The sequence below is a fragment of the Elephas maximus genome, chromosome 21 (assembly GCF_024166365.1).
Source record: "Elephas maximus indicus isolate mEleMax1 chromosome 21, mEleMax1 primary haplotype, whole genome shotgun sequence".
NCBI classification, from domain to species: Eukaryota; Metazoa; Chordata; class Mammalia; order Proboscidea; family Elephantidae; genus Elephas; species Elephas maximus.
The window spans coordinates 72,803,737-72,831,464 of record NC_064839.1 but is presented as its reverse complement, the minus strand read 5'-3'; the positions used below and the strand labels follow the sequence as shown (position 1 = coordinate 72,831,464).

Genomic DNA, 27,728 nt, shown 5'->3' with positions numbered 1-27,728 from the left:
TAGAAATAAAGCTCTAGCATGTTTGTAAACAATGATCTGTGTGACTTTTAAATATGTCTGTGTGACTAAAAAGACTTAAATATGTCTGTTTTACAGAATATCTCAGTCTGACAAATTTGTAACGTCCTCATGAGTAATTTGCATTAAAATGGATTCTTATTATAGAATAACCTCATTGTATATAATTAGATGTTAAAGCTGCTTTTTATATAAACCAGGTTCATTGTAGTATTTTCCCTGAGCTATTGAATGTAAGAGTAATGGAGTACCTCCCTCTTTATTAAATTTGTGCCAATAAGGGAAGTAAACATCAAATATCAAACTTGACACCTTAGAGTGTCAGTGTATCTGCATCTTGTATCTTAGCTTGAGTGTGATTATCTCATCAAAGAAGTGTTCTAATTTAAATGTATCACATAAAAATGTTTGTTAATATATTGAAGTGTGATTATGATGCCTTGAAATAAAACCCTTTTTTTCTCTGTTCTAATTAATTTTATAATGGAAATTATGGCTTAGTTCCACTAATTACTTTTCCCACCAGTTTTCAAAGCACTGTATCATGGGCATTTTCCAATCTAAAACACATGAATTAAGTGTGTGTGTATATATATATATATTCATAGTATATATAGCTTTTGCCGTCGAGTAGATCTGACTCATAGTGACATACAGGACAGAGTAGAACTGCCCCATAGTGTTTCCAAGGAGTGGCTGGTGGATTCGAACTGCCAACCTTTTGGTTAGCAGCCGAACTCTTAATCACTGTGCCACCAGGGCTCCACATTTCTATCTATCTTTTTATAAAACAAAGAACACACACACTATTTGACATAGGTTTTAAAAATATAGTGAAATAATTACTGTAGTAAGGGACTTTTGATATTTACTTTTGGGGAAAAATACTTCTAGTATTTTTATAACCAGAGTAGCATATTTAATGTTTCTAAGAAAGTAAATAGAAAAATAGTGTAAGAAAGAAGGATCTGGTCAGAATAGAGGGTCTAAATTTACCTGTTGATGTTTTCATTATTCTATTTTTTTTTTTATAAGGTTATCATACTGAACTGACTGTGGTTATCCATCACAAAATAACTTCCTGAGTTGGCATTTAAATTCCAGGGGACTTCTGTGGAACCCAGTTCTCAGTGGGAGTGTGCACCTGGCAGTGCCCATCCTTTGGGAGACAGGTGTATCAGGAGAGCTTGTCTTAGGCAGATGATACCTGTAACCTGTGTTCATCAAGTCAATTCCTACTCATAGCGACCCTACAGGACAGAGTAGAACTGCCCCAGAGGGTTTCCAAGGAGCACCTGGTGAATTTGAACTGCCAACCTTTTGGTTAGCAGCTGTAGCTCTTAACCACTACGCCACCAGGGTTAGCTGACAGATCATGGGCCTTTATATAGGTGTAAGGAAGCTCATAATAGGTGAGCTGAGTCTCCCAGAACTCATCTTGCCTCCTTGCCTCTGCAAATGTCATTCTATCTGCCTGGAATACACCCTACTCCATTCTCTACCTTCTAACTCCTACGTTTCCACTGATAACTAGCAAAAAAATTATTCTTCAAAGAAGCCTTCCTGACCCCCAGTCTGGGTTATGCAGCCATCTGTTTGTTCCCTTTGGGACCCTGGGCAGACCTCTGATAGTGCCCATAATACTTGTCTATCTTCTCCATAGAGTTAGTTCTTTGCAGGCACAACTGTGCCATATTCACACCTTCTCCCTTCAGGGACTGCCTGTCCTAAAAAAAAAAAAAAAATTTGGTCCTACACCTCTTCAATTGGCTTGAAACAAAGCTTTTTCCTTCCCTGTCCACTAGAGATGTGTGTGATTGCATGTACAAAGATAACATTCTTTCTCTTAGAGTGGGGAGCAAGAAAAAGAGACATTAAACTCATGCAGCTGCTTCTTTATAATTCTTTCTGCTGCAATAATAGAAGTTAACAACTTCATTCAAGAGACGGACTCTGTCGTTTGGTGTGGAGACATTGGAGAAGTTAGAGATCCCTCTTCTTTAGGAAGGTTACCACTGAGCTCTCCCTTACTCCACCTCCTCTGCACGAAGCTGTTAGAAGACGAGCCCACCCATGATAAATGAACTCTGGGATCTAAGGTTGCAATGTAAGCTAAATTCTGGAGTAACATACCACAGAGTAGGATGGCCTTCTTGAGGACACTATTAAAAAAGTAAATAAATCCAACCAAAAGTTACTCAGCTTCACCGAACAGCACATGCCCTGGAAATCTGTCACACCTACAGCTACTGCCAAGATCAGCACACACGCATGAATCATACTGTGCCTACCTCCATAGCTGACTGAACATTTTCGCCAAGAGCAGGCAATACTTAGGCAAGCCATGATTTATGGTATGGCCTGGCATGAAAACAGGACTTGGGCCAATTAGATTTTTTGATGTAGAGTACCGACAAGATAAATATGCCCACGAGGCAGTTCACAGAGGAGGCTAAGTGGTACAAGATAGAAATACCAAGAGAAGAAAACTGTGAGGGCATGTGAGAGAGACCCCCAGAGCCACAGGTTTATACTGATGGTGGGCTTCTGCACAGAAAGCAGATCCATGGGCTCCAAGAGCAGACTTTTCATGGACTTTCCTTCCTTGCCTGTCTGCTTTTCTGCCTGTCTCAGGCAGCCCGACCTGAGGGCAACAGCCACAGATGCCGTAAATAGGAGAATCACAGAGCTTTCAGAATTTGCAGGACGCTAGACTAGAACAAGAGCACTAAATATGAACTGCTTTGGCACTTCAGATAATGCCCTGGTCACTCCAATTATTTGGGATAATCTTAGTGAGGCTCTGTTCCTTGAAGCAAAAAGAGATAACTAAAACAACATAATCAAAGTAAAAAGACAAGATAAAAACTTCCACAGCTTCTCAAAAACAAAGAAAATCCCACTTGAATGCACCTGTTTGGCTGGTCTTAAACCAGCAGTTATCCATAGAGATAGAAAGCCTTTTGACCCCGATCACTTATTGCTAGGCCTCTTCAGACGCTAACCAGCAATGCCAAAGAAAAACCAAAGCCACTGGCCGTGGAGTCGATTCTGACTCATAGTGACCTTACAGAACAGAGTAGAACTGCCCCATAGGGTTTCCAAGGAGTAGCTGGTGGATTCAAACTGCTGACCATTTCATTAGCAGCCGAACACTTAACCACTTGTACCAACAGGGAAAAGTGGTGGGTAAATGGTCACTTTTTAGCATGTCCAAAATATTCACACGAAAGGTAGGAGGAAGCAGAGATACAGATACGTAGCCTATTATGCAAATCTTAGTGTTAGAAAGGTGGTTTTTTTTTCTCCTGTGCTAATCCTATATAATCCTACAAAGTAAAGACAGACCCACCACCACCATGGACTGCCAGCGAGTTGATTCTGGCTCATGGTGACCCTATGTGTGTCAGAGTAGAGCTGTGCTGCATACTGTTTTCAGTGGCTGCCATCTTACAAAAGTAGATCATCAGGTCTTTCTTCCAAGGAGTCTCTAAAAAAAACCCATAGGTGGACTCAAATCTCCAATCTTTTGGTTAACATCAGAGTGGGTGATATATAAAGAATTCCTCTCATTGCTGTTCTGTTCATCCAAGTGGAGGAAGCACCCCTAGCACTCCTGGTTTCTCGCCCTGCTCCCCCAGCCTCCACCCCACCCCACCACCCCTCTTCTCTGCACCTTATCAGAGGTGATGGTAAAGCTGGAAGAAGAAACTGAGCACCCACGGTCCCTTCCTCTCCCTATTTGAATTGAGCACCCACAGTCCTCAAGCACTCTCCCCTGCTTCCCTACACTGCACGTTTTAGAGCAGCCCACCTGCCCTGCCCAGCTCCAGCACTGCCTGCGACTGGGGAGACACTTTGCTCTAATCCTGGGCTTCAGTATCAGGAAGACCCTTGTCCGTAAACACAAGCCAAGTTGTCAAACATCCACTTCATCGGGAATAGACCTGATTTTTTTCAACTCCCTCGGTCTCTTGTCTTATTTCAGAATTGTTTTAGAATTTAGGAGGGAAAGAAGAGCGTTTTTTAGCCCACTTATAAATCAATAGAATAACTTACTCCTAAGGCCTACTCTTTAAAGTGTTGAAAAGCAAAGATGTTATCTTGAAGACTAAGGTGTGCTTGACCCAAGCCAGGGTGTTTTCAATCGCCTCATATGCATGCGAAAGCTGGGTGATAAGGAAGACCGAAGAAGAATTGATGCCTTTGAATTGTTGTGTTGGTGAAGAATATTGAATATACCATGGACTGCCAAAAGAACAAACAAATCTGTCTTGGAAGAAGTGCAACTAGAATGCTCCTTGGAAACCAGGATGGCGAGACTACGTCACACATACTTTGGACATCAGGGATCTGCTCCTGGAGAAGGACATCATGCTTGGTAAATTAGAGGGTCAGTGAAAAAGAGGAAGACCCTCAACGAGGTGGATTGGCACAGTGGGTGCAACAATGGGCTCAAGTGTAACAACGATTGTGAGGATGGCGCAGGACCACCAGGCAGTGTTTCATTCTGTTGTACATGAGTGGCTATGAGTCAGAACTGATTCAATGGCACCTAACAACAACAAACAACAGCAAAGACCTACTCATAAGTGGGAGCCCACTTTTCATTAACTATTATCTTGTTGCAACAAGGTTTAGTCACACTGGAGAGTAAAATATTGCTAAGGTCTGCAAAGATAAATGCAGAATTATAACTTTCTCACCACAGTTCTCGCTGTTCATAAATTCACATGCTGTCTGACCTCCTTCATCTCCCAAAGCCAGATAAGTGTATGTGGAGCACAGGTCTACAACTGCCCTCCTCACCCCCCAGTACCCACTTCCTGTGCTCTGGTCTGTGAAAGCAGCCCTGTCATTCACTGTGTTATCCCCATCTCCTTCCAGGAAACTACAGTATCTACCCACAGCACTGTACTGCTTCAGAACCTAGGCCTCCCCCTCAGCAGTACATTTCTGCAAGTTTGAGATACTCAGTGTAGAACAGCTTTCTCAAGCTTGGCTCTATTGACAGATAATTCTTTGTTGTAGGGAGCCATCCTATACATTGTAGCATTTTAGCAGCATACCTGTCCTCAATCAGTACTAAACTCCCAGTTATGATAACTGAAAATGTCTCCAGGTGTTGCCAAATATTCCCTTAGGGCAATAATGCCCCAGTTCAAAACTATAGATGTAAAATAATCCCTCAGTGACCTCCTTGGGACAGACATAACTCCCTTGAGGTACAAAGTCCTGAAGATATATGTAGTAGGTGTGTAGGGGGTGTTAAGGAATCTTTGCATTTACAGTGCTGCAGCTGAGCCCTTGTAAGTGCCAGACCTTGTGTGACTGCCCAGTTTGCAAGCCCATGAGGCCAGCCCTGCAGTCCAGCCTGAGAAGGACTTAAAAAACCAAAACCAAACCCACTGCCGTCGAGTCGATTCCGACTCATAGCTAGAAACCCTGGTGGTGTAGTGGTTAAGTGCTACGGCTGCTAACCAAGAGGTCGGCAGTTCGAATCCGCCAGGCACTCCTTGGAAACTCTATGGAGCAGCTCTACTCTGTCCTGTAGGGTCGCTATGAGTTGGAATCAACTTGACGGAGTAGGAAGGACTTATGCATTCAAATAGGGTCTGAGTAGTGATTTTCCTGCCAGGATGATGGGAAAATGTCCTTTTAAATGATCACTATTGCCCAGGAGTTGACTATTGAATTAAACACACATGTATAACACACACACATACACACACACACTTTACTATCCAAGGAGAACCATTAATTCTCAGGGACAACACAACTGAAACATACAAGGAGGAAGAGAGATATTTTCCTAACTGTCTAATAATTTTTAAGGAATCTCAAAGTGAAATCAGCACTTCATGTTATTATGTTTCCAATTATTATGCAGAAACATATCCACTATGTACATAAAGACATGTTGCCTTAGTCAAGAAATTACTCTTTGTGAGGAAGAGCTCAATTTCATTCTCATCCAAATGGTCTCAGACTGGGGAAATGGAAGGCAGTAATTCTCTTTTCAGTTATATTCTCCTAAGAACAAAATGTTGAAGGTATTGGAAAGAGTCTCATAAATGTTATTCTTAAGTGTGCATGATGAGGAAAATTCACGTGAGCAACACACCTGTATACGCCTCCATTAGTTACACTGAGTTAGACTTTGCTGCGGGGCCACGCAATAGAGGGTCCTCAGGTTTGGTTTAGTGCTCTGCCATTGCCATCTTGAAATTCTTAATTTTTGAACAAGGGCCTCCACATTTTCATTTCTGCACTGTGGTGTGCAAATTACGTTGCTTATCCTAGTTTACTGCGGGACCATCAGTGCACCAGTAAATAACATTCATCTCTCAGGGATTCTCCCTCTTTGAAGATGGAAATCTCCTTACCCTATTCTGGTACATAAAATGATTAGAAGGAGAAGGTTACACCCACAAGGACAGAAGCAGCATTGACTTTTCTTCTCCCTCTATTCTCTTCAGTCCTTTGTGGGAAAACTACCTGCCCCAAACAAAATTGTACTTGATTCAGACCTGAAGGGCTATGGGAACTGGAGTAGATTGTTTGCAAAATGGCCCCAATAATTCCTCCCATCTCTGTGAACATCTCTTGGCAACGTTACTTTGCCTGCCTCTTGTCAAGAAATAGCCTATTTCCCCAACTCTTGAATTTGGGCTGGTCGTGTGACTTCCTATGACCAAAAAAATATGATGGAAGTGATGTTGGGTTCTTTTTGAACCTAGGCTTCAAAAGACCTTGCAGATTCTGTGTTTGTCCTCTTTGACCCCCGAGAACACCATGTGAAGAAACCTGGACTAGCTTTCTTAAGAATGAGAAACCATGTGGACAGAGGTCCAGCTGACACCTGGCACCAACTGCTAGACATGCGAGTGACGCTGTATCAGACCATCCAGTCTCAGCTGAGCATAGCCGCACGCACGACATCAGTCAAGACCAGCAGAAGAACCGTTTGCTGAACCCAGCCCACATGCTGCTGCACGTAATCGTGAGAAAATGAAATTGTTACATAATTCAAGCCACTGAATTTTGTTATACAACAATAGATTAGCAATAAGAAATAGATACATCATATTGGGATGTTATGAGGAGTATTTCTAGTTTATTTCTCCTCACTTCTCAGTTCCCGCTTTTCCTGATCTTGTAAAAAATTGGGAGGGAATAGTTACTGTTCTGTGTGGATTACTAAAGCTGGCTATTGAGGATATTGAGTGAATATAGGAATATCTCCCTACTGCTTTCTACTTCTTACCAATTTACAACCTTCATTCTTCCAGGTATATAAGGTCAAAATTCTGAGTTAACAAATCTAGGGAAAAAATGTAAAGGAATAGTTACTGACAGATAAAATCTTTAAGACCATATCCTACCTAGAATTTCCCAAGTTGAGTCTCTGGTTGAACTTACAAGGAAAAGTCATAGGTTGTCTTTTTCTGTCTCTACAAATGCTGCATGTTACAGAGGATCAGACTCCTTTCGTAAAGAGGTTTCTCATTACAGCAGAGATGGCCAGTGCTCCCTAAACATATCACATGTTCCCTTGCTTTGCTGTAACCTCCATTCAGGCAGAATGAGACTATGGGATGAACATGAGCAGAGGTGATACATATCTCTTGCGGGATAAAAAACTTAAGAGACAGTGTATAACCTCCATCTTTCTCTTCCTTTGCCCCCAAAACCTCAGAGGCCCCATGCTCTAGGCAGTACAAGGTAAGTTCTGCTCCAGCCTAGATCCCTGAATATAGATCCCCTCTTTGCCCACTGACCCACTGTAGGCGTGAAATGCCATCAAGAAATATACTTTTAATGTGTTAATCTACCAAGGTTTCTGAGTTTGTGTGCTGCAATAGCAATTACTTGCCTTGGCTAATACATTACTTTTCATGTGTTTTAACCTTTGGCAATCAGAGCGTAAGATCCAATGGCTTTACGCATCACTTTATAGCTTTCTGGCTCACACATAAACACAATGTAGCGAGAAAGGTTTAATTTCAGGTCTTTGTGTATGTGTGTTTATGGAAGGAGAAGGATCTGTTCCTACTGGATTTTTCATTAGTAAAGCAATGGTCATTCCTCATTAAAGTTATTATCAATTGTAATTGACTTGACTGTTAGCTGTAATCACAGCTACATTTGTGAGCATTATTCATAGTGTCATCTATACAGATTAAAAGCATGAAATTGCCAAATACATTTTTAATACCCTATTGAGGAAAATGCTTCTACTACGCATCTGGCCTGACAATGATCAAGTGAATCATACTAAGGAGAAATAACAAGCAAGACTCTCCACTAATTAACTTTAAAATTAATTTTATTACTTTATATATTAAAATATTTAATTGATTATATCTTTTAGTCATTTTTAAAAATTTGATAAGATATTACACTTAGTAATTGATACTATTAAATTTAAATAGTAGTTTAGATAGCAGATATATTTTTAAGTTTATAGTTCTTTAAGTATAAACTTTTTCACTTCCTATGTTTAGTTTATTGCATTTTTCTTTTCTCACAGCTATGCCTTTCAGCTTAGAAAGACATTTAAAAATATTGGGAGCTTGGAAGGGCCCATTAGTTAGTATCCCTTTTTCCTGCATGAATTTTGACCAATTCGAAAAATAAAACAAAGACATGTAGGTGGAAGTCAGCATTTCACCTTGATGTGAATGCAAGCTAAGCTGAAAGACGCAGATGAGTGTGTGGGCCAGCTCCAGAATTACACAGACCTACTCATGAGAAAACTAAACTGGCAGTTCTTCCTGCAACGGAACACGTGGCTCTGGTGGGGCAGAACGTGATGCATTCTCGCTCTTTGCATCCAGCAAACTCTAATGTGAAAGGAAGGGGAAGCTAAATCCATAACAATTACTGATTTTGAGGGCTCATTGGTTTTTGCAGAAGATAGATGGGTCTTAAAGAATGACTGTGGATTATTGTAAACTCAGTCAGGAGCTAGGAGTCCCTGTGTGGTGGTGGCACAAACAGTTAGGCGCTGGAATACTAACCAAAAGGTTGGATGGTTAAACCCACTCAGAGGCTCCTTGGAAGTAAGACCTGGCGATATGCTCCTGAAAGGTCACAGCCTTGAAGACTCTATGGAGTCCTTCCACTCTGCACACGTGGGGACCATGGGTTGGAATTGACTCCACAGCAGCTCACAACAGCTGAAAGGTCACAGCCTTGAAGACTCTATGGAGCCCTTCCACTCTGCACACGTGGGGACCATGGGTTGGAATTGACTCCACAGCAGCTCACAACAGCTGAGAGGTCACAGCCTTGAAGACTCTATGGAGCCCTTCCACTCTGCACACGTGGGGACCATGGGTTGGAATTGACTCCACCGCAGCTCACAACAGCTGAAAGGTCACAGCCTTGAAGACTCTATGGAGTCCTCCCACTCTGCACACGTGGGGACCATGGGTTGGAATTGACTCCACAGCAGCTCACAACAGCTGAAAGGTCACAGCCTTGAAGACTCTATGGAGTCCTTCCACTCTGCACATGTGGGGACCGTGGGATGGCATTGACTCCACAGGAGCTCACAACAGCAATCAGGAGGTAACTCCAACTATAGCTGCTTTTCCATGTCAAGTATCTTTACTGGTGTTGAGTTAGTTCTTTATTCTCCAGATTTACTGGAGATAAAAAGGCTCTTTAAAAGAGTTAAAGAGGCTTGGAGGCTTCTACTTCAGGGTCCTCTTTTTGTTTTGTCTGTTTGCTCAGAAGTTTTAGTTCAGACATTAAACAGACTTTGTTGGACAGATAAGCTTAGATTTAGGCTTTTGTACCACACATTTTGCTACATGACCTGATGATATGTCAAAACATAGAGCAAGTGCTTTTTTTTTTTTGCCCCCTTTTTCTTTTTTCTCCTTTTTATTCTTTTTTCGTCTCTCTCTGCCCTTTGCTTTTCTATAAAAAATGCTCAGCTTGCTTTTGTTCAGGGAAGTACCTCCTAGTTTTTGCTAGGTGATATGTTTCTGTCCATGCATCTTTTTGAAATCACATGAACCATAAAATTAACCTTGTCAGAATTTCTTTTTTTTTTAAACACTGGGATAAATCATCACACTCCCTAGCACCTGTTATGTTGCTATTGATATGAAAAATACCTTTCCCCACTATAAGTTTAAGAGCCACCAAGAGCAGCTTGCTTTTGCGTAGCACAACCTAGTTCACATTCATAATCTTACCTTTCATCGAATCTATTTTCTTACTCTCTGTCACAAGATCAGGAGAGATTTTAAGCATGTCAACACCCCACTGAGCTTCACACTGGTCCGCCATATTGATTACAGAATGCTAACTGGACCTGATGAAGACGAAGTAGCAAGTTCAGTAGACACCTTAGTAAGATGAGTCAGAAATAGAGGAAAACTCCACTCCAGGTACCAAGCAACACACCACTGTGGGTTCAATCAGGATAACAGAAATAACTCCATGTATTCAATAACAAGAATTTAATAAAAGGAACTGGTTAAAATAGATGTTTAAGAACTGCAGAGTTGAAATATGAACATCAAATTAACACAGAGGTTGACACTTCAGGAAGCTATTGTCACCCCTAGTGCTAAAGAACAAAAGGAAGAAGTTGGGGTTACAAGAACTTAGAAGTTTGGAGGGAAAGCCCTATAGACTCAGACTTCTGAGGAGGGAGTGCACCAAGCTGGCGCCGATTCTTAGGCAACTCAGAGGAAAGGCCCCAGAGTAAAATGTGGGCCTCGAACTTCAAAGGAGGGCTGTTTCTCAGCTGTTGCTATGACCTCTGAGGGAGTGTGATGAAACCTAGAGTGGGAGTGCTAAAAAAAGTTGGAGACCAGAACCAACTGCCCTGCCAGGTGGAGGTTTATTGCTGTGGTGACAATTTGAACAACAAGCAAACAGGAAACAGTAAATCCTTTCTCTTTCTAGCCTCCTAGGCTCTCTAGTTCCCCCTAGGGCAGAATTTACCAGAAGGCCTGGTAAGGGAGAAATCAGATTGCAAAGGCACAGATCAGCGCCTGGTGCATAGCTGGGACTCAATATTTGTTGGATGAAGGAATGAATCATGCTTACTAGGGCATCTTCATGAAGCCTGAAAATATAGCCTACAATTTGTTTTCAAATATTACATAATTTTTATGAACGTTTTATGTAATAATTAATGAAATAGGCATGTTACAGTTTTCAGACATTAAACATTAATTTTAGTTTTGCAGATTTTTCCTTGGTGTTTTGGAGCAAAACACTTATCTTTTCCAATTCTCCAACAAAAGCTGTCTTTGTTCTCTGGTGTCTCCTAATACCCATTCCCAGATGCTTGACTGAAAATAAGCCTTGACTGGGCAGAAACTACAAAGCTTAAAATGCAAATTTATGAGCCAAGAAATTAAAACTACATAAAAAACTGGCTAGAAATGAATGAGGTCCACAAAAACTGGGACACTGGAATTGAAATCTCTGCCCAAATTTGAAGCTCCCCAGTCTGCGCCCAGGGGCAAGGGGTCCGGAGATTGAGTCCCCCAACCAGGGCGTTGGACCCACACGGACTGGAGGTGCCTAAGGAGAGGACTGAAGCTCGGCCCCGCCCCGCCGGCTGAGGCCCCGCCCCGCCGGCGGAAGCCCCGCCCCGCCGGCTGAGGCCCCGCCCCACAGGATGAAGCCCGCCCACAGGCCGAGGCCCCGCCCCCCGGATTGCTGTTGCCATAGAAACTCAGAAAGCGGAATGGCTGCCGCCGGCCTGGGAGGAAGGCTTTTGGCTCAGCCGGCGGCCCCTGTAGCTAAATCACCGTCACTTTCGCCACAGCCAGCAGCTGCCCTCCAAGGAAAGCCGAGGAAGGGTCTGGTTTATCCGCACCCCCCGAGAAGATCCCGCCTGTCTCGCTCCGTTCTGCGCTGGCTGCAGGGCCTGGATCTCAGCTTCTTCCCCAGGAACGTCAACAGGTGCCCGAGCGAGCCGGGCCCAGGCCCCCCAGGCTGGCACGTCCGGCCTGACCGCCCCGGGATCGCGCCCCCCTCGTCTGCCGCCTGCCCCCCCCCGCCTTCCGCTGCCCCCGCCGCCCCTCCGCCTTCCGCCACCCCTCCGCCTTCCGCCACCACCGCCCGCCGCCCGCCCCCCCGCCGCCCCTCCGCCGCCCCTCCGCCTTCCGCCGCCCCTCCGCCTTCCGCCACCCCTCCGCCTCCCCCCCACCGCCCGCCGCCCGCCCCCCCGCCCGGCCCCCCCGCCTTCCGCCACCACCGCCTCCCCCCCCCGCCCGCCGCCCGCCCCCCCGCCTGCCGCCCCCCGCCTTCCGCCCCCCCCGGCCGCCGCCCGCCAACCGCCCCCCCGCCCGCCCCTCCGCCTTCCGCCGCCCCTCCGCCTCCCCCCACCGCCCGCCGCCCGCCCCCCGCCCGCCCCCCCGCCTTCCGCCCCCCCCGCCCGCCGCCCGCCAACCGCCCCCCCGCCCGCCCCTCCGCCTTCCGCCGCCCCTCCGCCTTCCGCCGCCCCTCCGCCTCCCCCCCACCGCCCGCCGCCCGCCCCCCCGCCGCCCCTCCGCCTTCCGCCCCCCCGCCGCCCCTCCGCCTTCCGCCACCCCTCCGCCTCCCCCCCCGCCGCCCGCCCCCCGCCCCCCGCCCGCCCCCCCGCCTTCCGCCCCCCCCCCGCCCGCCGCCCGCCAACCGCCCCCCCCGCCCGCCGCCCCCCCCCCGCCCGCCTCGTCCCTGCCCGGTTCCTGTTTCCGATCAGTCCCCCCCACGCGGAGACACAAACACACCTTCCCCTCCGGGGCGAAAAAAAGATGGGATGAGGCATTTCCTTCATTCCTTCAGTCGGCCTTGGCCTTGTCCCTTTATCTACTGTAGAATGCTTTGGGGACACAGAAGGATTCTAGTCGAGGCTTTTCTTCGTGGATATGGGGCGTTAGTATCCGCGGGGACTAGTTTACCCTGCATCAGAGGTTATTAGGGATTTACAAAAGCTGCCGCTTTACTGTAGCCGTCTTGAATTTAACTGGCAGTTAATATTTGCTCTGGGCATCCAAACGAAATTCCATAAGAATTAGGACCATGGATCTTTCCCAGGCAGGGACGCTGGTTTACTAATGGCGTTATTCCACGCAAATAAGGCACCTGAAAATGTAATGTGCGTATGCATAACCTGTGAATCTTGTTAAATGAAGATTCAGTGCAAATTAATAGTTCTGGTTTATAAAAAGAACACCAAACCCTCGGGTATGTGTATAATCTATTATGACTCGTGGCGACCCCATGTGTTACCGAGTAGAACTGCTCCACAGGGTTTTCCTGGCTTTCTTTATTGAAGCGGAAGCCCAGGCCTTTCCTTCTGTAGCCTGGTTGGGTGGGTTCGAACCAATAACCAAAATACTATTTCATAAACAGGGATCCACCTCAGAGCAATGAGCCAACAAAACTCTAATTTTTTAAGTTACTTCAGTCAGTATGGAATATTGAAGTGGTGTTGACTAACTGCAGAATAATACAAATAAAAAATAAAATATAATAAACTACATTAACTTTGTTTCCTTATTGCTATGGAGCAGGGATTTTTCAAATGGCTACCTGATTGCAGAAATATTCAGTATATATTTCCCTTGGGACCTTAAATTGTCATCCTTTGAAAATGGAACTTCTTTAAAAGTCAAGCTGGATAACTGGGCACAGCTGGAGAAGGTGAATCAGCAATCATTTACACTTTTACCTGTTAAGGAATTTATACTGGTTAAAAAATGTTTTTAGAAGTACTCTCCTGAAGTCTTGGCTATCTGTGTTTGTATGTGTGTGACTGTGTGCTAGAATACAGTGCCGCTGAGCTGGCTTTACAAAGTAGGTTGTTAAATGCCAAGTGCTTGTGCCGTGAGTCACTCATGAGACTAAGCATACCCATTTCAAATCAGGATAGAATATAAAGGTCAGTTTTCTTGCTGAATAATAGTGTCTTTTAATAATAAAAACATTAAACATAAGAAAATCAGTTAAAAGGTAGATAAAAGGGGGATGGAAATGAATCTGTAAGTAATTGGAAATTTTTATAGAACTTCCTATAATGAAAATATTTTTCTTTCTGCTACTCAAGTTCCTGGCAAGAAAAAAATTCAAATTACCTGAAGAACTAATCCATGGAACCATTCATTGTAAGGCCGGAGTACCGGAAATACTGATACAAGAGGTTTACACTTTGTTAACACATCGAGAGTGAGTGATTTTGCAATTTTCTAGTGACAGTTTAATGTGAACTCTTGATAATATAAACCTCATTACTCAACTATGTTTTGTAAACAGTATTTTATTTTTTGTTTCCAGAATCAAAAGTATCCAGGATGACCTTGTGAATTTCACAGACTATAGTTACCAGATGCGTTTGCCCCTGGTCCCCAGGTCTACAGCTTCAAAGTCTATTAAGGATAACATTCGGTTATCAGAAGTACTAAGCCATCCCAACACGCTCAGCAATGAACTTAAAGTAGAATTTCTCTTACTTTTACAAATGTTGCAAAGAAAATTAAGCAGAAAATTGAATCCAAGTAAGTTTTCCTTGGAAACAATCAACTGAGTTTTTCCAAGCTCAGTAAGAGTACCCTTGAGCCCCGATGAAAGGAAAGCCTGCCAGTGCCCCATTATGGCTTTCTTCTGTCACTGGTTTAAAGAGAGAATACCTCTTTTATGCCATCGGCAGAATGGATTATTATTACCATGGGAGTGGTTTAAGTCATAATTCATTATCTTTAATGAATGTATAGGTCAGTATAGTGTACACTTTTCTTGTTAGGAAAATGTTAGCCCATCCGTTCATGTAGAATTTTGTGGGAAACAAGAAGTTCACATAGCAACTCAAGTAACTAAAGAAAATGGGAATGTTTGGGAATTCATCAGGACATAAGTACATTAAGAAAAGCCCGATTACCACAATTCACTCTAGACACTCTATAGAGTATGGTCAGTGTTATCCTATCATAGGACAGGCAGTCCCCAATTTACAACATACTTGGATTACAATGAACCGCACTTACCACTGTCCCACTTTATTTTATTACACATCTTATCATAAGTGATATGTACTACATAAAATGTTGCAGTGTGTAATTTGCTGTTATCATTCTCAGATATAATGTTTCCAAATAAAGATCAAATTTATAAAGATAATAAAAGGCAATAATAATGAAAGCTAAAAAAAAAAGGGGTATTTGACTTAAAGTCAGAGCTGACTTATGACGGAGTCCTTGGAATGGAACCCAGTCATCAGTTGGGGACTATATACCTGTAACTTGTTGCAATATAGAAGTTAGGGCAGATTGGGGCATCCTATGGCAATTTCCCAGAGGTATCACAGAGGTAATTCTCAGGGTATCAAAAGCATTTGCCGTCGGAGCCCTAGGCAGACAACGAAGTACGTGAATTTTCTCTTCACGCTTCGCTAATGCTCATTCTGGACACGACTCGTGTCTTGGAATCTTCTTTGATTCCAGACACCTCCTGGCCTGATGATTTCCACCGGCCCCTGACGTAGCTCGTTAGGATTTCTCTGCCTTTGGGACTCTGTTTTCTGAAAAGAAGAGCCTCTTTCTCTCTGGTCTGTGGAAGGAGGAAAGCAACAACTTTAACTCCCCCCAAAACTGTGAGACGGGTATTTTGGATTTTGTTCTCCCTTGCTCTGTCCGTTCTTCCTGTCACTTCTTGTTCCTCCTCCTTGATTCATTCTCATCTCTGGCTCTTCTCATAAATTTGTGAATAAAGAATGAATTATTAATCCTATTATAGAATTTTATATTCAAATGTTTAAATAGTAAATTTTTGTTGTGACATTTATCACACATGCATGCAAATAATGTGTATGTACAATTTAAACAAGACCAGTAACAAAGAGTAAACATTTGCACATCCTTACATAGTTTAAGAAATGGAACATAACCAGCAACTTCACATTCCCCTGTGTGCCTGTCTCTGATTACATTCTCCACACTTCCTTCCGAGATAACCGCTGTCCTTCTGGCTTTGCTTATACCTTTCTTGATTCCATCTGGAATCCTAGAGGTGAAGCAAAAGGCCAAGTAAGAGAGATTTGCAGTGTGAGAGGGCTTGGACTGCCATTGCTCGAGGGGCCACGGGAAAAGCCTGTGGCCTGAAGGGCAAGAACAGCCCTTGACTGACAGCCAGCAAGGAAACGGGACCTTGGTCTCACAACCTCCAGCAACAACTTGAATGAGTTTCAAAGCGGATTCATTTCCAGAGCTTCCGGAAAGGAATGCGGCCCTTCCAACACCTTGATTTTTAAACCCTGCGAGACTCACAACAGAGGACTGGGACTTTGGTACCCAGGCTACAAAACTGTGAGAAAAAAAGATGGTGTTAAGTCACTAAATACGTAGTTATCTGATATGGCAGAAATGAAAAGCTAGTACGAACTTCATATTTAATACTGTTTGCATCATGAGGTTATAAATATTTTCTCCTTAAACTTTAGCCCTTCACTTTTAAGCAATTAATTCATCTGCAATTGATATGGCGAACCAATTGTCTCAGCACCATTTTCTGAAGGCTGTTCTTACCCCACTGATTTGCATTGTTCTCTCATGTTTCAAGTTTCTGTGTATGTATATGGGTATCTCTATTAAACATTGTTTACGTGTGTGTCACTTCGATACCCTTATCGTCTTAATCACTGTTGCTTTATTAAAAAAAAAAAATCAGGCATTATTATTTTTGACACCTAATGTTTGCTTACATTTAGTCTATCTCTTAATTCCACACACTGGTTCTAATTCTGATTTCTAGAACAAAACTCAGTGATTCCACTTAAATTTTCTATTTTAAAGTCCATGATATTTCTGCACAAAGCTAACCTCTATCTGTCCTCTTCTTTTGAACACAGCTTCTTTTTAGCAATGGATTACCTCAACCTTCAGATTCTTGAATAGTTCTCTTTTAGCACCAGTCTTGATTCTTGAGACTGCTGATTTTGAAAGTTTCTCATCTGTTGCCAAAGCAATTATTGTGATAATCACAGTCCCGGGAACGTAAAAGATCAGGGCTGTGTTTAGCATTAACAGGGCATGACTGATCAGTAGACGTCACCTTAGACACGTCTTCAAGCTCCAGTGAAGGGAGAGCTGCAGGGGAATAGGTTGTTGGTAGACGCACAGGGAGATTAATGCCCACGTGTGGCAGTTTATATACTCAGTTGATAAGTACAGGAAGCGTGGGAATAATTTTACATAAAGTGTAAAAATCTTTGCAAAACGAAATAGGTACTTTATGATTTTATTTATATGAAATGTGAAAATAAGCCAAACAGAAATCAGAAGAGTGTTTTCCTTTGAACGTAGTGTCTGAGAAGGACAGGAGGGAGATTTTGGGGTACTCTTAATGTACTGTTTCTTCATCTGGGGGATGGTTGTCCAGATGTATTCACTCCAAAACTTCATCAAGCTATAAACTTAGGAACTGTTCATAAGTTTACAGCTTGACGAATATATATATAAAAACTTATTTTAAAAAACTAACATGAACATAAAGATATTGTCTTTAAATTTTTCTAAATATACAAGACTTCCCTTTTTTTTCCTCCTCTCATTTTCTGATTTGTATTATTCTAACATCGCCTCTGCCTTTCTAATTAGGCAAACAGTAGACTCCATATAAGTAACTATTTTGTGCATTAACGGTTTCATGAAAGCTGTGCTGGGCGGGGGGTGGGTATTAACCTGTGTAGTCACATCACTCTTAGGATATGATGAAATATGTCTAAATAATTTGCTTAATTTTTACATTGCGGCATCTTATTTTGACAGTGACCCTTGTGGCTCTTTAGGGAACGAATTTTGTGTTTGTATTTTATAGAATGGTTTGAGGTCAAGCCCACAGTGGGAGAACTTACTCTCCATCATCTCCCTGCCCAATCCACCGGGCGCAGAAATAATTCAGCGATTTCCAGGGAGGTAACTGCTCCTGTTGCCTGTAAGTTTATTGTTCATTTGCTTAATTTTACCTGTTAAAATGAATTTTCTGGGGGGCTTTACTTTATTCAACTAAACTAAAAAAATACAATAATGTTGGTCCAGGCAGTCTAAAACTATGTATCAGATTGGTATGCTACTGTGCTTCTTGACAGGTAGAGGGGACATGTGGTCAGCTCAGTACCAATCATGTCAGGGCAGGTTCCCAAGGAAGGGTACCCCCACCTACCATTACTGGATTCATTTCAGTTCTGATTCGTCCTTAATAGGTGAGTCTGAAACACAGGTGATCATCCAGCAGCTGGAAGATGACCCAGTCCCAAGGTAGTTATAGTTACACGCCCACCTAGATTTCCCACCTAGCTGTTACTACAAATAGTGACTGTAAAACCCTGTTAACTCAGAAAGCATTTATATGATTGAAAACTAAGGTCTATGGGCCAAATTCAGCCTGCTCTGGTTTTATCTAGCCTGCAAGTTAAGAATGCTTTTTATATTTTTCAGTGGTCGAAAAATATATCAGAAGAAAAATACTATTTCTTGACACATGAAAATTAAGTTCAAATTTCCATGCCATAAATAAAGCTGTACTGGAAAACAGCCACACTTACCCTTTTGGTATCTTGTCTATAGGTAGTTTTACACTACAATGACAGTACTTGCAACAGAGATCGCATGGCTCACAAAAGTAGGTTTACCAGATTTAGCAAGGAAAAATACAGGATAGTAGAACAAATAACTTTTAGGATATACTTGGAACATCCTTTATCTGAAATTCAACTTTAACTGGGTGTTCTGCCATAAAGCCTAAAATATTTATCATCTGGACCTTTAGAGAAATGTTTGTGGACTTCAGCTAGAGGGCATGTTTCCTCAAGTGTTAACAGGGATTTCTTGAAACCAAAAATTCCTTATTTATGTAAGGTCTGGGAAAGCAATGTCAAACAGACTTCTCTTTTTAAACTTATGACTTCTCAGAGACTTTAATATGCTAATATGAATTGTAAACATTCATCCAAACTCTTATCTATTCACACGTCACTGTTACTTGTTTAATGGTCCTGTAGAACTACTTTCTTCAGAGCACACTTGATATGCAGACATCAGGTATACTTCAGGTATACAACCTAGCATGATAGAACCCAGCAGAAGTGAATAACAATGTTTCTGTGAAGAAAATACATCCATAGTTTTATCTTCAGATTCTGGGAATAAATCCTGTCCCTCAACCTGCCACATCTTCTTCTATCAGTATTACCTGCAGCTAAAGTCCCAGCGGGGTGGGAGTTGAAGCTGGGACAATAGGTTGAGGCATGGGAGGAGGGGATAGTGAACGGTACAGAGGACTTGGGACCTGCAATGACAAGGTAGGAAGGAGTCTTAGTAACTCACAGCAGGGCTTCCTTCCTGTGTAAGAAGCAGATGTAAATATGATGCTAATTTTGAATTGTTAAAGAGTATTTTTCTTTTCTGTTATCCTTTTGGAAAATTCTCAAGGGTCACATTTGAATTCTTAGGAAAACTATGCTATGATTACTTCAGATCAGGAATCCAAGTTGAGTAGATTTTTACCTTTACAATTTCAATCACGTATAACAACGTTATATGTGATTGAAATTGTAAAGGTTCAACAGCACTGGGTATAACAACAACCAAAAACCATTGACGTGGAGTCCACTCGGACTCACAGCGACCCTACAGGACAGAGTAGAACTGCCCCATAGAGCTTCCAAGGGGCACCTGGTGAATTCCAACTGCCAACCTCTTGGTTCACAGCTATAGCTCCTAACCACTACATACTCAGGGCTTCTGATCACGTATAAACTGCTGTAAATAACTTCTCCATTTCATTCTCTTCATGCTTGCTTTTATGAGTCCCTGGACACTTTTCTTTTATGATTATCTTTTACTTCAATGGTCTTTTCCTCTTCTTTTCAAAATGGCTGCTGGGCTTCTGGAAGTCTTCAAAGGACAAGACAGATGCTTTTCTATTTTTTACTTTTCTCAATCCTGTTTCAGATACTTGGATTCTCTTAGTCTAGGGATACGGGTAATTAACAGATGATGTGGCTCTGACTTTGATAATTATATGGAATGAGAACTGTTTTGCTTTAATTTATTTTTCCCCTCCGTGTTTGGTAAAGGGATTCCATTTCAGTTATTTCTGATAAAAGGGTAGTTCAGGTCAGCTAATATGATTTGAAAGTTAATGGGGGGAGGCATGGCAAGAAAACAAGACTGTAGGAATTTAACCCTATTTTACCATCTAAAATGGCACCTAATGGCACTGAAACTGTTACCGGAATAAGGTCCTAGCCTCTCACTGGTCAAGAATGAGCAGGTAAGTCATGTGGCTTTCCACACGAGCAAAGCTTTATTAAAGGCTTGCAAGCGGAGACAAGGAGCGCCTAGAGCAACGCTTACCCTCATCTCACAGAACAAAAGAGGGGCCTGAGTTTTTCAAAGTTCTTGGGCGGGGAAAAGATTCATGTTTATTCATAGACACGGGCGGGGATATGTTAACTAAGGTGCTCTGCAGCAGTTCTCCAAGAGGGCCCCTGTCCTGGAGGCTTCTGGGATTCGTAGGAGGACTTGTTATGGGATGTTGCACCTGTGTGGTCTCTGGCTCCCCGGTTCGACTCCCCAGCTGAGGCTCTAGCCCCTCTCTGCCCCTGGTGGAAGGTCACAGGTGGATGTTCTGCGCGTGTCCCTGGGCCTAGTTTTCTCCAGCTGCTTCTGAAAGGCAACTTTAAAGAAGTTTGTGGGCTATTTTTAGATATCCTGTCCCATTGTTCTGGGGAATGGATTTATTCCTGTGCCCTGGCCCATTTCTTGTTACTTCCTTTGCAGATCTGGGGGCCGCTCTGTTCCTTGTCTTACTAAGTCCCTAGGTTCTACACCCAACTCCCTTTTACTTCTCTGATAGTTTAGTCCATTTCTCTTTTACTTGCTTCTGCCCTAACCACACCAGTCTCTTCGGTATTTCACAAAAAGGCACCCTCCGATCTCAGGGCCTTTGCTCCCTGTCTTAAAACCACAGGTTGTTAATCCAAAAAGCTTCTAATTATGAAATCAAACAAACAAACAAAAAAACCCATCACCTTTGAGTGAATTCCTACTCATAGCAACATTATAGGACAAAGTTGAACTTCCCCATAGGGTTTCTAAGGAGCAGCTGGTGGATTCGAACTGCCGACCATTTGGTTAGCAGCCTGAGTTCTTATCCACTGCAACACCAGGGCTTCAATTATCAAATAGGGCTGCCAAAATTAATTTTAAGATAGGTAGTTACCCTTGCTTTTTTCTTTTTTTAATACTTAAGTTTCTCTATTTACCTAAATATAGCATCTAGCAACATAACGGGCCAAGGGAACACAGGTTGCTTAGTTACCACGGCCCTTCACATTAGAACAGAGTGACCCAGAGTCTGGGTGGCCAGCCCGGATGCCTCAATGCAATCGAAATCCAGAAGCTGAATTAGGAATTGTGTAGCTGTGCCAAATCTACGTACAAAATCGTGCCACTATTGCCTCAGCTGCTTTCTGAAGCAATATCTAAAATTAGTTGAGTCGTATTCAGTGTCAGATACACCAGAATCAGACCAGGCTATTTTCAGGCACCGCCTATGACTTTTGCAGGTGGGTGACATTCAGATTCTTTTTAACCATGACTACTACACTGCATGCTTTAAATAGTCTGTTTACCAGGCACTTGGTCCGCGCTCAGCCTGTTGCCAGTCATCCTGCGTGTTTGGAAACATGGATGGTTGTGTAAATATTTAATAACCATGAATTGATTTTAATTTTGTTTTATTTAAATCTCCCATCAAATACAGGTAGTGGTGGTAATCTACTTGGAGAAATTCAAGAGAAGCAAGCTGGGAAACATTCTTTTGAGTCTACTATAAAACCTATCAGAAATAAGAAGAAAACCTGAGAAACACCTGTCAAAAGTCACATGACTTTAAAGAAGTGATGCCACCATCTCTTGTCATACTAAAGGGATCTAATCACCTAGTCTTGGATATATTTCAATAATATGTGAATTAAAGTGGTGTCTTATCCATAACTGGCTAAAGAACAAAACTTTTCAATTCAACTCACAAACCATTTATTGAACACCTGTCATGTGCCAGGTATTGTTGAAAATACAAATTCAAGTTAATTAGTACGACAACAACAAAAAAAACCCATTGCCATGGAGTCAATTCTGACTCATGGCAACCCTATAGGACAGAGTAGAACTGCCCCCATAGAGTTTCCAAGGAGCTCCTGGTGAATTCCAACTGCTGACCTTTAAGTTAGACATAGCTCTTAACCATTATGCCACCAGAGTTTCTGTTAATTAGTAAAGAATGAGTAAAACTAATTCTAAAGGTACAGTTAAACATAATTCAACATGAGAAGAGTTCTTTCTCATATATTTTGAAGGAATAGTGAATCTACTTTGTAATATAATTAAAAAAGCTAACTACTTTGCCTGACATTATATACTTACACGTCACATTCATTAATTAAAATTCGGTTCTAGATAATCATTATTATATGTTGGCCATAGAAGAATCCAGCCCATCTCCATGAGTAGGCTTCATCTAAACAATTCTTACAAATTAGTGTTCCTCTTGTTTACTAATGAGCTATGAGATGGCAGAATCATGCTTTTCTTGGAATTTGGTTCTGGTATTTAGCAATTCATTTATTTCAATTTAAAAATTTCTACTCGTCACTGCCATGCCCTGTGTTCTTAGTGAAGGGAAATAAAACCATTTTGGTATCTAGAAAGGCTAATTATCTTTCATATATTCTTGGAAGTTTTATATTCTTATCTGGAAACCTTTCTTCCAGTGGAATTACCCAGGCGTTAGTACTATCTGAAAACTTTTCTTCCAGTGGAATTACCCAGGCGTTAGTACTATCTGGAAACCTTTCTTCCAGTGGAATTAGTCAGGTGTTAGTACTATCTGGAAACTTTTCTTCCAGTGGAATTACCCAGGCGTTAGTACTATCTGGAAACCTTTCTTCCAGTGGAACTACCCAGGTGTTAGTACTACCTCAATAACGGTCTCATTTGACTTCCGAGGTGAACATCACTAATGCTGAATCCCACAATATGCATGTCAGATTCTGGCCAAACTTTATCACTTTTTTTTTTGCCTGTATTTTTGAAGGTTCAAACATTTGTTTGTTTTTCCACCTCCAGAGACTTTCTCGTTTAATTTTACATTTTTTGGATAGATGACATTTAGGAAGAAAACAAACAGGCCCCCGATGATAAGAGATGATTTCTTTGAATTAGGTTTAGAATCCAGTTATACCTGGAAAGGCAGAGAGATGCCCAGTTCAAATGCACATCTGAACAAACTACGGTAATTTCCTGTTGTCTTGCTGGACAATGGAAAAGAAAGTTTGAGGGAGTATTGATGCATTTGACTTGTGGTGTTGGCAAAGAACATTGAGTATACGTGTGGCGCAATGGATCACTTTTATGTGGCCTTTCTTGCCATGGTCTTCTGTCTCCCACCCAAGTGATTGGGTGGGACTCTGCAAATAAGGTAATTGTGGTCCACCAAGGGGACCGGTCAGTTTTGCCATCCTGCTAGGCTTAAAAGAGCCAATTCCAGGGCAGGAAGAGGATCCCATCACTACCACCAAGGAAGAAGGGCCAAGAGCGGAGTGTCTCCTTTGGACCCAGGATCACTGTGCTGAGAAGCTTCTGCAACCAGGATACAGAGAGAGAGAGAGAGAGAGAGCTGTAACACCGAAGACGGTGAGAAGTAGTGGCAGAGAAACAGCAGCAGGAGAGACCAGCAGGAGATGACATGGTGGGCTTCCTGGCCCATAGAGAGAGAAAACTGAGTGTTTTGGGGCAAGAGGCTTCCTGGAGAAGTAAGGTGCCTCTGGGCACCTGGTGGAGCAAAGTTTACTGACCCACGGAGACAGAGCTGAGCATCTTCAGGCTGAGGCTTACTGGTAGAGTGGGGTGCCTCTGGGCACTTATCGGCAGAGCTAAAAAGCTTTGTAACACCTGCCCAAGCAGGGCACAGGACGAGGGCCAGAGAGAGGCATGCTTGTGAGCATAGCTGAGAAGAGGCTGTCCTGATGGAAGAACTGTATCCTGAGCGTTTCTCAACCTGAAATGTAACCTGTTACTTCCCCAATAAACCCCATAATCGTGAGTACGGTCTGTGAGTTCTGTGCGGCCATCACAATGAACTGTTGAACCTAGCAGAGAAATAGTGCTGTGGGAGGGATGGTTGGTGTCAGGATTGGTAAAGATAGCAGGAGGAGGCGGCATGTCTGATCTCCGCCTCATAGGAATCAGCGCTGGGCTGTTGGTCATTATTCTCCTCCCCCTGGTGAAGTGAGAAGAGGTCAGATGTTGCCCCCAAGCCATTTTAACACCGTGCACTGCCAGAAGAATAAACAAATCAGTATTGGAAAAAGTACAGCCAGAAGGCTCTTTAGAAGTGAGGATGTCCAGATTTCGTCTTGCTTATTCTGGACACGTCACCAGGAAAGACCAATCGCTAGGAAAGAACATCATATTTGCTAAAGTGGAGGGTCAACGAAAATGAAGGAAACCCTCTACGAGATGGATTGACACAGTGGCTACAACAATGGGCTCAAACATACCAACGACTGTGACGATGGGGCCGGACCATGCAATGTTTCCTTCTGTTACGTGTAAGGTCAAGGAGCCGGGTGTTGCAGTGGATAAAGCACTTGACTGCTAACCGAAAGGTTGGCAGTTCAAAACCACTGGGGCTATGTGGGAGAATGATGTGGCAGTCTGCTTCTGTAAGGATTTACAGCCTTAGAAACCCTATAGGGTCGCTATGAGTCAGAATCAACTCGATGGCAGTGGGTTTGATTTTATATACAAGGTTGGCAGGGTCAGAACCAACAGCAACTAACAACAACAAAGTAGAGAATTACAAGGATAAGTATCAAACCCTTAGTTCCTTAGGCAAGAGTTTTAGAAAAAAGTCTCCTAAAGTTTCGTTGGGTAAAAGATCCTGAGAAAGTTTGGGTTGGCTGTCAAGTAATAAGTTTCTTTCTTCTCTGGGGTCCATGTTCAATCTCCTAAAAAACCTAGGCACTCATGGGCTGACTATAGTAAGTTCCCAAGACTTACTGTGAGGCCTAAGGAGAGTTGTGAGGAACATAAAATAGTTTGCAGGCTTCATCACTTAGTGAATGAGCAAATGGAGGTAGCAGGTATGGTCAAAGTGAGAACCCTCAAGAGCTTGTCGAGGAAAAATTATATCTACAGAAGCCAACACTACAGGCATGTCTTAAGATTGTTTAGTTCATAAAGGATCTTTGCTGAAGGAAGCAACAGCTTTTCTAGGCACCGTACCAGTCACTATAGGAGCAGAACCCTTTCGGTCAGCTTTCCAGCAGAACGCTTATTGTGGGAATAGAAGCTATTGTGATACGCTACTTAATACAATCAGTAAGTACTTTCCCCCCTTTATACTAATTTTGGGTACTGTCTATATGCAATCAAACCCCTGAAGAGCCCAATGAAGGGATTTTCCCAGGTTTTTGGGTAGGGTGATAGCCCAGATGGACAGCCTGGCCCTCCATACCTCTAGTGATTCTGACCCAGCATGTTTAGAGAAACCTCTCTCAGTGTTGGTTTGAGAGGTGAAAACGCCTCTCATCTTAGCAGTTACGTGTGCCGTATCAGGCTTTACCTGCGGTATTTTTTAACTTAGAGGACCTGAAATACACACATATAAATCTAAATAAAGTACATGCAACATTGAAGAGCAATCATATGGGATTTAAATTCAGCATGAAAGTACATGTTTTGATTGGGTATACGTTTTAAAGATTGGGTGCAAGGAGCATTTTCAAGAGCTGACTATTAAGACCGCAGTGGTTAAGAGTTCAGCTGCCAACCAAAAGGTCGGCAGTTCAAATCCACCAGTTGCTCCTTGGAAACCCTGTGGGGCAGTTCTACTCTGTCCTATAGGGTCACTAGGCAGGTGGCATCCACAGGCCCTCCTTGGAAACTTCTATAGGGCAGTTCTACTCTACCTTAGAGGGTAGCTATGAGTTGCAACTGACTCAACAGCAATGGGTTCTTCTTCAATGTTATAAGGAGAACAAAATACAGTCCTTACTCTAATGCAACCACTTCTGTGGTTTCTGAAGATAACTGGATGATTTCACAGGAATATATTTTTATATACATCTTTACACACACACACACACACACACTGTTGTTGTTGTGTGCTGTCAAGTTGATTCCAAATCATAGCGACCCTACACAACAGAGTAGAACTGCCCCTTGGGTTTTCTAGGCTGTAATCATTACAGAACCAGATTGCCAGTTCTTCACTTCTGCAGAGCCTCTGGGTGGTTCCAACTGCCAACTTTTGGTTGGCTGCCAAGTGCTTAACTATTGCACCACTAGGGCTCATATACATACACATACTATGCATACATACGTATATGTATATATCCACGTATTTTGATTGAAATAAAAATCATGTGTTTTAACAAGATGCAACTCATTTTTATATGTTCTGATTTTGCTAACCTCCTGGTAACTTCTAAAGACAAATTCTTTTTCCAATGTTTTAAAAAAAATCATTGTCCAAACTCTCCTTTCATAAAGGTATACTTAAATCTGCAATATAATATTGCCTGCACTACTGGTAATATTTAAAAACAAACAAACAAAAAAACCATTGCCATTGAGGGTTTCCAAGGAGCAGCTGGTAGATTTGAACTGCCGACCTTTTGGTTAGCAGCCAAATGCTTAACCACTGCACCACCAGGGCTCCACTGGTAATATGGACAAGTTCAAATAGTAAAATAAGTTCATAGTATTTGTTTGGATTTTCAAGCATATGAAATCTAACAATGAAAAAAATACTTTCATAAATTAAATAATTGCTTTGTTTTACATATTAAAGCACAATATATACAGATTGACACAGTCACATGACATATTTACAATTCTATAAAGAATTAATGGTTATAATTATTATTAAGGTATGGAGCCCTGGCTGCGCAGTTGTTAAAACACTTTGCTGACTGAGGTTGGCGGTTTGAACCATCAGCCTCCCCATGGGAGAGAGATGTGGCAGTTCGCTCCTGTGAAGATTGCAGCATTTGAAACCATATGGGGGGAGTTCCACTCTGTCCTATAGGGTCGCTATGAGACATGAGTAACTTGAGGGCAGTGGGTTTGGTACCGAGCATTGCAGAAGTTAAAGAATAACAGAATGGCAGTTGAATCACTCCTATTTTTATTTTAGACAGAAATCCGGTCACTCCTCTATTGTCTTTGTGTGCTAAAGAGTTGTATAATCACCTTAGATTATTTTTCTTCATATTTTATGCAAATATTATTATCCCTCATTCACTAAAAATACAGGGGGAAAAATTATGATTGTTTATATATGTATAACTTAATGACATATTTGGAGGTATTTAAAGCACAAATAAGCATAGGCTTATTTATCTATTTTAAGACAAAATTAAGAGAATGACATTGGGATTTAGACTGCCATTTTTAAGTGAGGAAATTTATTACATACATGCCAATTAACAATCTTCGTCACCTAAGAGAACTTGGACTTACGCTTACCAGTGGAGTCCACACAAATAGATGTCTGATAGTTTCTACTACCCACTGCATCTCTGAGTTGCACACATTCTATTTTATGTTTCTTTAATTTACTTTGTATAAAATGGAATTTAAGCCTATAACATCTTTTTGAGTAGAAATAAGTGATCAGCATTATAA

General features: G+C 42.4%; 1 protein-coding gene across 1 annotated transcript; it reads left to right on the top strand.

Annotated features, from left to right (window-relative positions):
- The first annotated feature begins 11,727 nt into the window (after positions 1-11,727).
- On the top strand, positions 11,728-27,412 carry SPATA4 (spermatogenesis associated 4). Its single transcript, XM_049864636.1, has 6 exons — positions 11,728-11,958; positions 13,554-13,683; positions 14,087-14,205; positions 14,314-14,534; positions 17,848-17,964; positions 21,799-27,412. Exons 1-6 carry the CDS (start codon positions 11,741-11,743, stop codon positions 21,897-21,899), a joined length of 906 nt encoding a protein of 301 aa, XP_049720593.1. The 5' UTR covers positions 11,728-11,740; the 3' UTR covers positions 21,900-27,412.
- Positions 27,413-27,728: the final 316 nt, after the last annotated feature.